The following is an 11,144-nucleotide window of genomic DNA, read 5'->3' as shown; positions in this document are numbered from 1 at the left end:
ATAACTCATCTGGAACATTTGGTACATTACCCCCAATTGTGTTTATTCCATTGAATTGTTGCTGATAGCATTATATTAAAAAGAGGGTCATGATGGCCCAATATTACTCATCCAACTAAAATGGGTTCATGGTTAAAGCTTGGTAGAGGACCTCTGCACAATGCTATTTTTATGCCAAATAGCTACACTCTAGGCCTTGAGGTTTTAGACAACAAGATTAAAGATTTTCTTATACAAGTCTACTTAAAACAAATGACCCTCATGAGCTCAGCAAACTTTGGCCCAAGGGAAATTATTTGAATAAACTTTGTAGAGGACCACTACCTCTTTGTATAAAGCAAATTCTGAGCCCCCTCCCCCCACCCCCAACACACAAAAAGGGGGGAAAACGAAAGAAAATGGCTTAATCCCCCTAGCAGTCCTGTTCTCAAATAGAATAATGTTATTTAGGTAAAAGGTCAACATGGAATCCTTTCTGTAGTTTTCCTAAGTTTTCCTAATTAGTACTGGGGACAAACTCCCAGCAGGGATAATCTCTCCTAGCCCTATATCAATCACTGTTGTCACAAATACCATTTGATCATGAAATCACATGACCACTGAAAAGAAATTCAAATATTATTTTCTTGTTTTCGATTTTATTTTTTCATGTTTTCTCCAACATTAACATTAAATCTCTCATCAACAGTTTCAATAACTAAAATCTAATACCAAATGATGAATTAATGACCTATCAAAGTCATGATGAAAGTGTTTGTGGTGGAAGAGGTCTCTTTACTTTACAGGAAGACCATTGCAGAGGAGATTGTACTGGGATATGGAGAACTGTAAGGATGTCTGATAGTTCAATAAGGGATCAGAAAGACTCTAAAACATCTTCCCAGTCATCAAAAAAATGGCAGCCAGTTCTTAAGGTATTTCTGTACAAACTTGTCAAGATATATCGAGGAAAGCTGGAAAATTTCAGGTATCCATTTATCAAGGGAAAGCCATTGTTCACGTAAGTAATGTAAAGGGAAAGCCATTGTTCACGTAAGTGATGTAAAGGGAAAGCCATTGTTCACGTAAGTAATGTAAAGGGAAAGCCATTGTTCACATAAGTAATGTAAAGGGAAAGCCATTGTTTTCAAAAGTACTGGGAAGGGACAGCAATAGAAAGGCTTAAATTTACAATTTATTAACATTTAAAACAAATCCAAAATAAGTGTAAAGAGAAAATGCTTATTAAAACTGACACAAAAACATATGTAGTTGATATTATAACATGGGTTTGCAAATTATTTCAAGCAGAGAAACATGAACATATTCTCAATCATCTGACTTTAGCTACAATCCTTGAAGAATGTTATATTACTTCAGTCGTAAAAAGTTTCACAGCTGCTACAGATGATCCTTCTGTTATATATGAAGTACCCATCAGAATTCGTCATGTGGTAGCTTGGTCTGTATCGTTTTGTTGGCTGAAAAAGGATGCGCCCTAGTGATATAATAATGCCCTCATGATATAATAATATGCATCTAAACGACAAACAATGATTTTATTCATGAGCAAATCACTGTTTGAGATATATTATTTCGATTCTAACACGTTATCAAGGATTATTATATATGTCCTTGACGATATCCATCAAATATTTGCCTGATATCTCCTGATTTCTTTTCCAGCATGCCGCTATGCCATCTAATGCTATGACGTAATAATTGTGACGTCAGAAAAATGAACTGTTGAATAATAACACACAGTTTTCAGCCTTCTTTGTTTAATAGGAGATCAAATTTGGTCGTGTTAGAATTAATATCATATAATCTTAAGATATGAAAATGCAAATTAAAGACACTTTCAACCCGTCCTGACAATGACCTTCAACAGTGGCTGATAGCATGTTATGATAATACTTAAGGAAGTAGTATACCATAAATTTGAATATGCGCATGTCCAAATGGAAGCGGAATGTGGTAATTTACTAGAATCTTTACAATAAACTAAACGCTTTTGCATGGAAACATGAGCCGCACACATACACATTTTAAGCTTCTATTGGAGAGCTAATGCATATACTAATAAAATTATCAACAAGGCAGACACTGCGTTTCAGAGTGAAACCAAATTAAGCTCAAAAGTATTAAATATTTCCTTCTTACATGACTCTACTTGATTTCCAGTTAACAAAAGAAGGAAATCAAGCTCTGTATATTCTGCGATAAACAACGGTTGACGCGCTGACTGTTGAGAGCATTATGACGTCAATTATGACGTCAAATTGCCGCATGACATCCGATCAATACTCCTCGGGTAAATGAAGTCCAGCATGATATTTATTAAAATATGTCAATGAGCATGTCAGAATGAAAACAATCAAGGCCTTCTTGTGACTTATCATCTAATTTACCATGATTCATTGTTTAGATGCTTTAGTATTAACCACTCGGGCTAACGCCCTCGTGGTTCAATTCCTACATATCTGAACTTTAAACCGTGGTAAATTAGACAATAAACCACTCGAAGGCCTTGATTATTTGTTAATTCAATATGAATTTCCATTAGAGGGTCATGTACCTAAACTCTGAATAAACTGTTTACTGGAACGGACACAGACAAACATGCATGAGATTTAAGTCACTAAAACATTTAAGTACATGAAGGTTATGAACTGCTACAGTTAAACAAATATGAATCTACCCTTGTTATAAGGTACCCTTCATCCTTAAATTAACAAGAGCTGTCTCCATAGGATGACACATGCCCCCGATGGCACTTTGAATGAATATATAGTTATGGCTGATGTTAGAGTTTAGGACCTTTAACCTACGGAACTGGGTCTTGCGCACGACACATCGTCTTACTGTGTCACACATTCATGCGTAGGTATTTTAAAATGCATGTATGAATGACAAAGATATGGACCGGACACGCCTATCAATGCACTATCATGAAAAATGACCTTTAACGTCTAAGTGTGACCTTGACCTTCGAGCTACGGACCTGGGTCTTTCGCGCGACACGTCGTCTTACTGTGGTACACATTCATGCCAAGTTATTTGAAAATCCATCCATCGATGACAAAGATATGGACCGGACACGCCCATCAATGCATTATCCTTTAACGTCTAAGTGTGACCTTGACCTTTGAGCTACGGACCTGGGTCTTTCGCGCGACATGTCGTCTTACTGTGGTACACATTCATGCCAAGTTATTTGAATATCCATCCATCGATGACAAAGATATGGACCGGACACGCCCATCAATGCACTATCCTTTAATGTCTAAGTGTGACCTTGACCTTTGAGCTACGGACCTGGGTCTTGCGCGCGACACGTCGTCTTACTGTGGTACACATTCATGCCAAGTTATTTGAAAATCCATCCATCGATGACAAAGATATGGACCGGACACGAAAATTGCGGACAGACTGACAGACCGACAGACAGACTGACAGACCGACAGACAGACGGTTCAAAAACTATATGCCTCCCTTCGGGGGCATAAAAACTACAATAAAACTAGTTTGGACACAGATGCACACCCCCCACCCGCCTCCACAACTTCTGCCATTGTACATGGCTTCATGACTCTAGTTGAAATATTTTTTAAGATGTTTGGAACACAACTTTTCAGAACTTTAAGTGTATTTTTCAGTAAGTGAAGGGCCATAACTCTGGCCTAGCTGAGTGAAATCCAAAAGAGAATACCAGGTGCACTCACATGCTAAATAACAATCCTCTATTGTTTTATGAATCTAGGTTAAGTACATTATGAAATAAATGTGGCAAAAACTTTTATTTTTTACAAAGTTAAGGGCCATAACCTTGGTCTTGCAAAGTTGCATAAACTCACATGCTGGATAATATTCCTACATGGTTTCATGACTCTAGGTGAAATATTTTTTTAAAGATATATGCAACACAAACTTTTAAGCACTGTATGTGTATTTTTCACTAAGTCAAGGACCATAACTCTCATCTGGCTGTGTGAGATCCAAATTAAAGACCCTGGTGCAGAATTTCCCAATCTGAATAACAATTCTGTCAAGTTTAATGACTCTGGGTCAAATACTTTTTGAGATATGAACAACACAAATTCAGACGGACAGACAGATGGACAGACAGACAAGGGTAACTCTTAAAAGTGCCCCCAACAATTCTGTAACCAATTTATGGCACAGACAGAAAATCTCAGATATGAATGAACAGAGACAAGGCCACAGTGAGCTTCCACCTAAAGATGGCAGCATCATTTATACTATTGGTATGAAGAATTAGAGAAAACTAAAAACTTTTAGTGAAACTGAAAAATCAGAAATCATAGTTACCTATCAAATCTATTTCCTTTATTTATTTGTACTGTCACCTGAAAAAAAAAGAAAAAAGAGAATATATCAGGCTTTAAAAATTGTCAGCAAATGGTCAAATTTTTCTGTAAATGTAAGTAACAATGCCATTAAATCACCAGTATTATTAACAAATATATGTGGCTCTGGTAAAATTACTTATTGAAACTATGCAAGCAATCTTCAACATAACATCTTACCATGTTAAACTTTGTGTAAACTGCCACAATTAATGTTATCAGAAAAAGCAACATGGTTTGTTGGAGATATTCTCTGATTTGTTTGTTTTGGGTTTAATGCCAATTTCAACAGTACAGTGCAACCTCTGTAGAGCAACACCTTTTGGGAGATACAAATAATGCAGAAGTTGTTGTTCTGGAGAGGTAAATTTGATAGTATATTTCAGCTAAGGGAAATTTTGACGATGTTGTTATAGAGGTTTTTGCTTAAGAGAGGGCTGCTCTGGAGAGGCTGTAATGTATTTCTTTAATGTAAGGATGGGCAGTTAACCAAACAGGTTGTCCTGAATTCTGTACAAATAAAAACCTGTTCCCCACATGTAACTGCTAACTTCCCTACATGAATCACAGGTGGAGGACCAATTATTTCAGACACGTCTTTTAACAAATTGCCACGGATAACATATGCCCTGGCGGGAATCAAACTTACTACTCGCGCTTCATAGATCGCGCTCTCCCTATTGAGCTAAGTGGGCAGACTGAAATATTCTTTGACACTGGCAAATAAGTGAGTTCCTTTCATTTTTCGTGAGCTATTCAAATCAAGAGTTAAAATAAAGGTACAAACTCGCATAGTGTGAAATCATTTATTTTTTTGATGGACTACTTTCATTGATTTTGTGGCTCAGTCATTCCAAGAAATGATATCCCAACAAACTACAATTTTCATTTATTAACTTAAAAAGTTGACTTCCAAAAATATCCCGTTAAAATTGCTGTTTTGGCAAAAACCATGAAATTTCTTGTTCAAAATAAAATGATTTCACAATACTGTGAAAAAATCATTTTTCTTGGGGGACTAATTTTCATAAATCTTACTTTTATTTTGCTTCTAAATCTTAAAGACCATGATTTCATGTCTCTGTGAAAGATCCTTTATGGGCAAAACCACAAACTTTCATGTCAACTTAATTAAATGATTTCACAACACACTGTTACATTCTTTCAGAATGAATCAATACCAGAATTAAACATTCAATATTTCCAAAAGTTTGTACTTGACTTGTTGTCCGTTTCCTGTTCTGACAACACTGCTGTCAGTTCTGATTTAACAATAATTTTTACCTGTATTTACTCAATTACTAATGGTACTTACTTCATAATTCAATCCAATTAATTTGTTAGTTCTTGATTTATTTCTGTTAGTACATACTTGCTTCACTACTGCTAATACTTGCCAGTACTTCACTACTACTTAATTGCTGTTCCTACTTACTTCATTTCTGGCAGTACTTTACTTCATTATTATTCTATGTATTAGTAGTTCACATCATATTTGTATCTGACATCAATTCTGTTAGTTTTGTTTGTTTGTTTGTTTTTGTCGGGTTTAAAGTCACACCCACTCAAATACAGGTCATATGACGACTTTCATGCTTTGATGGTGGAGAAAGATCCCAGGTGCCCCTCTAAGCATTATTTTATCACAAGCAGGCACTAGGGTAGAACCACTGACCTTCCGTAAGCCAGCTGGATAGCTTCCTCACATGAAGAATTCAATGCCCAAGTTAGGCTCAAATCCACATGAGGGGCAAGTGATTCATTGTCGGTGACCTTAACCACTCTGCCACGGAGGCTCCAAATTCTGTTAGTATGTACTTAATTTCATAACTTACATTTCCTTATTTTATTTCTATTGGTACTCTATTTCATTACTGCTGGTACCTAGCTTCATTTCTGGTAGTACATTACTTCACTGTCTTACTTCGTTTCTCTGACTTAATAATTAACTGTATAGCACATTCTCTAATCAGCCCCTGTGTCTATTTTTAGAATGACCTGATAAAACCCAGGTTTATGGTTTCAGAATAGTCGGACATACATTCAGAGAGATATGTGTTATTCATATAGTCCAGGAAGGTCTAATACGGGGAGTAGAAACTCCGTATAAATCAATACATTTATCTGTACTATGCTGTCTTCCATACCTGTAAATATCGACCAGTCGTTAGCGATCGATATTTTGTTTTTGCCACTATCGATTAGCGCGTAATTAGCATATTACCTCATGTTAATCATGGAGCTATAATACTTATTGTTCCAGTGTTCATTCCAGGCCGCGCCATGGGGCCACAGGCGCGTATTTTACCGTATTGGCGCATAAAAGTTTGCCCTATAGCGCCCATCGGGCGCACACTTTTTCAGAAAGCAGTCCGTTTACAATGAGCCAACTTCCAGAAGTTGTGAATCGAATACGTCTCTTCCGATGACGTAACGCGCATTTTCATTGGTCGATGTTAAAATAGTAGCCAGTCTCCGGTCGCCTAACAACATACAGTTTTCAATGTTGCTATGCAATGGCGGACAAAAAAAAAACAGTCGCGAATCGGAGAAAAAAGAAATCCAATTTTACGTTTTTCTCTAAACGTCGAAAAAAGCAGACGACGGAGAACAAATTTCCAAAGAAAGATGACATGTTCGAGACCGCTAGACCGCTCAATAGCGTAACCGCTTAGCCAAAATCAGGCGACAAACATTCATTCCGTAGTAAATCCTCATTCATGGCTGTCGGACTTTCCGTGGTTAAGTTTCGGTAACGGTCAAAATACTACCCATTAAGAAGACGTTTCCCGTTTGCCAGTTTGCAGTCGTTTACTTGTGAATCACTCAAACACCTGTTTGCCCTTCGTGACCTCGGTACATGTCTTTGAAGCTTACCCGACATGTCATCGGGAGTTGCGCGTGTACATTTTAGTATGGATGGAGTTTATCGATAGGCACGTTGCAAACACTCGGTTAGGCCCAAATCAAAATTTTGTTTGTTTTCCGCTTTATTTGTTTTTATTTCTGTTCATTAAAATATTTCTGTATCAGCCTGTCAAATTTGTAATCTTGCTATTGCTTTAAAATTCATAGAGTGCCCTTATTCGGTAAAAGTTTTACGTGGCTTCTGTTTTCTCAATACAATTTCTGGAATAAAAGATGTAATAGATTAGTATCGTGCTATCGGTTTGTTTTACTGTGTCATGCACTTTAAATGTAATAGTCGACTAAGTCCGTTTATTTGAATTGGACATGCGCACTCGTGTACAATAAATGTAAGTATGCCATGTATAGGAGAGCATAATGCCGTGAAATAACATCTACTTTTATTATTATTGTAATTTTATTTCATTATATCCAGTAACAGAAACAAAAACTTAAATTCGAATTAATGTAAATCAAGTATGTCATTTTGCGCTGTGTTGAAAAGACAACGTGAGTGGTCATGGCAGCGAAATGGAGAAAAAAACACTGTCGGAGATATCGCCAATTTTAATCTGTGAAAATTTTATAACAGACCGTCGAAAAATGAGGGGTGGCGCATTCTATAATAAACGAGAAAAACATATTATGCTTTTAAACATATATTTGTTATCGGTAATATGTCATTTGTTACGACATTGACAGAAAGGTATCAGTGTCTGATTCATGGAAGTGTCACATACATAGCGAAACATGTTTTATGAGGACTGTGTTCACAAATATGTGATTCAACGTTAAAAATCTCTTAATTGCAATTTTTACACGTCACATGTTTTTTCTGCAAAGACGTTACGAACAAATTGGATGTAACTGTTGTGCAATGGGAATTGTACCTATTTTTCAGTCGAATCTTCCCATCGCCAAAGCCAGTTTGCATCTCAAACAGCTTTTTTAGGTCATAATGGTGAGCTGATTTAAAGCTAATGGTGGGTAAATGATTGCAGAGATATCCCTTTTTCTGCATTCGAAATACTTTTGACAAGATCAGTGTGCGACTTTTGTCAAAAATTCGATTTATACTTTAATCAAAACACAAGTAAGACTTTTTTAAACGTGGAAAATTAATATTTCATATGCTTTTTCTGAACAGTTTCTGTCTTATTATTCATAACAATCGTCAACATATATCACAAAGTGGTAATTTTCGCGTTATACCCATATTTGATAAAAGTGTTTTTAAAACCTATTTGGCCGAGACATGCACCATACGACATCTTTATCCTTAGTGTTATGGAGCTGCTTGAAATTTAAGAATGAATCGGGACTATTGTTCGAGGAATCGCCAGTCTTTTCGGCGTCATGACATACATGTACTTTTTAAAGTCAAGATGCCCTTGACGGAAAATAATTCTTTCAAAATTGTATTTTGTTGAAACAGTGTCTTATACATTATCTATAACGCCATTCTGCTTTTTATTATTAAGAACGACACACTTTCTGAATGTCTCGTAAACAAGAGCTACTTTATACGTGTTTTGGCGGAGAAGTTGAACGTGCCTTCCATGATGTGCAAATGTTGACGTTACATTTTCGTGTAAATAGAAATGTTGAACTTTCATACTGCATTTGAACAGTTATCTTTAATTAGAAAAACCAATAGATAAAACAAACAACTAATTTTTAATTGGCCTACACGCTTGTCATTGTAAGAGTAAACGACAGCTGGCGACTGTGGCGTATATACTGCGGCGATATCAAACTATCGGTTTTTTGTTTGAAGTTGTTCAAAGTGAAACGCGGGAAAATTGTCAAACGGGAAAGATCTTCTTAACGTGTAGTATTATGAATTGTTTCGTTTTTGTCGTGTTGAGCGACCTGTGAAGTGTCCACTTTTCTCTTTGTAATTATGTTTTACAAACCGCGAAAATAATACCTTGAACTCCATGTAAGAAAATTGTTAGAAATACAGCCTTTCCTTTCATGTAAATCAGTTTTTCTTTCATGGCCCCTATTTTTTTCAAATGTCCCCAATTTTTTGCCATCATGGGGCCCTTTGACCCCACTTAAAAAAATCCTGGAATGAACACTGTTGTTCAAAGGGTTTACCAGTCACATGTTAAGTGGCATTAATTAGATGATCAGAGATTGATCTAAAGGGATTCTGAAGCCAAAACAGCATGCGACTGCATGTGGTGATATGCTTAATTATTATGAATTAACTCGAGCTCACTTCCCTGAAGAAATATTTTACCACGTAACTTCAAACCTTTATCAAAGGGCCGATTTTTGTTCGATTTGAATAAAAAAAAAGGAAAATAACAGAAAGCTGACACTTTGCTTAATCTTGTAGAGCCATAATTATAATTATTGTTTATAATGTCAGATTTCTAAATACAGAAACAAACATTCTTCTTGAACGTAGGGAATGTTTCAAATGAAATTGTTGTTTAAACTCCAAAATTAGTTAAATAAATTTAATCTTAAAACTGATGTGTGAAAATACAATGTATTTAAATTAAAATAACAATATTTTTTTTAAAAAAGGCTGACAACGAAGTTACATTTAGTATTCCGAACTTTTAGATAAAACTGCAGAAAATCATCTAGGTTTAACACGCATTTAAATGGTGAAGAACAGAGCAATATCATAAACAAATATTTTCAGGCAAAGTTTACAGTTTTGACTTGCTATTTTCATTAAAATATTGTCCTAATTTTTTTATTCTAAATACTCTGAATCAACAAGGCAAATATCATGTAAAAAACGACATCTTTCTCTCTAGGTAAGACAAGTCTAGATTTAGCCATTTTCACAGGGCGAAAAGTAACATTAATGTAGACATTTTCCATTTAAAAACAGATGCAGGCAATAATTTCATGGCAGAACTTTTGTTTTCAACAAAAAATTCAACAAAATGCTTTCCCAGATTTTCACTGAAAGGACGAGTTAAACTGTAAGGCGTAAGTGTTTGAGTAATAGCAGAATAACCTATGGCATACGCTTCGATTGGACGACAGCATCAGATAAGATAAATGCCTGTTTCCAGTCCCCGTATCAGTTGTTCCAGATATAGTCTCAATGAATGTTATGTGATGGTTGAATATTGTTTTACACATTATTTTTTCTGTTTAAGAACTTAAATGGATTCAGACATGTCATAGAACTCTGTTGACTGAATTACAGAAACATCTACTTTACCTGATGTTATTATAACATGTAGTAAACTGTTTTCACACCAAGTTAGATCATTAGTATATCTTATTTGTGTTGAAATTTAATTAGATTGACTATACTGAGAGCTATGACATTAGTTATAACAAATGATAATTCAGGAAAACTTGATGAATAAAAAATAGCATTAAAAATTGGTTTTAACTAAGATTATCATAAAATCAAATGACATATTGTTCTGTATTAATTATCATTGGTGAATGTAAACAACAGATGATACCGATAGGAAAATAAACCATCTGTTATTGAAGCCTTAGATTGAAATCTATATCAATAAAAAATACATATTAATATGAAAGTTACATAATGTGATCTGTCAGTATAAAACAATTTTCCCTTTTTTGAGAACCAGAGTGGGGAGATCACGAACAACTGTCTAAACTTTGTAAGAAAATTATTTTGTTTTTGTTTAAAACATATTCAGTATTTTAGACAACTCAGTGTGACCAATCCAGATGTTGCGAGTTTGATCTCGGTGACAATTTGACTAGAAAGAGTAAATCGGAAATAATTTGTTCTGGATCCAAATTTTGTGGGGAGGGGAAGTTGTATGACAGTTTACATTACTTCAAAGACTCATGATACATAGCCTAAATAGAACTAAAACGATAGTAATGCTGTAACAAACAATAAAGAAAAGAAAAAAACAAGTAGAATCT

General features: G+C 35.3%; 1 protein-coding gene across 1 annotated transcript in view; it reads right to left on the bottom strand.

Annotated features, from left to right (window-relative positions):
* Window positions 1-618: 618 nt before the first annotated feature.
* LOC123531194 (heterogeneous nuclear ribonucleoprotein A/B-like) overlaps window positions 619-11,144 on the bottom strand; it is a 28,730-nt gene continuing 18,204 nt past the window's right edge. The window contains exons 4-5 of the mRNA XM_053516733.1: window positions 4,312-4,349; window positions 619-1,460 (exon numbers count right to left, since the gene is read on the bottom strand). Of these exons, the coding sequence (XP_053372708.1) occupies window positions 1,427-1,460; window positions 4,312-4,349 (72 nt within the window). The 3' untranslated portion in view covers window positions 619-1,426. The remainder of the gene's footprint in view (window positions 1,461-4,311; window positions 4,350-11,144) is intronic.

Source organism: Mercenaria mercenaria, chromosome 1 (genome assembly GCF_021730395.1).
Source record: "Mercenaria mercenaria strain notata chromosome 1, MADL_Memer_1, whole genome shotgun sequence".
In the NCBI taxonomy this organism is placed as follows: Eukaryota; Metazoa; Mollusca; class Bivalvia; order Venerida; family Veneridae; genus Mercenaria; species Mercenaria mercenaria.
The sequence above is the reverse complement of the archived record's forward strand: the minus strand, read 5'-3'. Positions and strand labels throughout refer to the sequence as shown.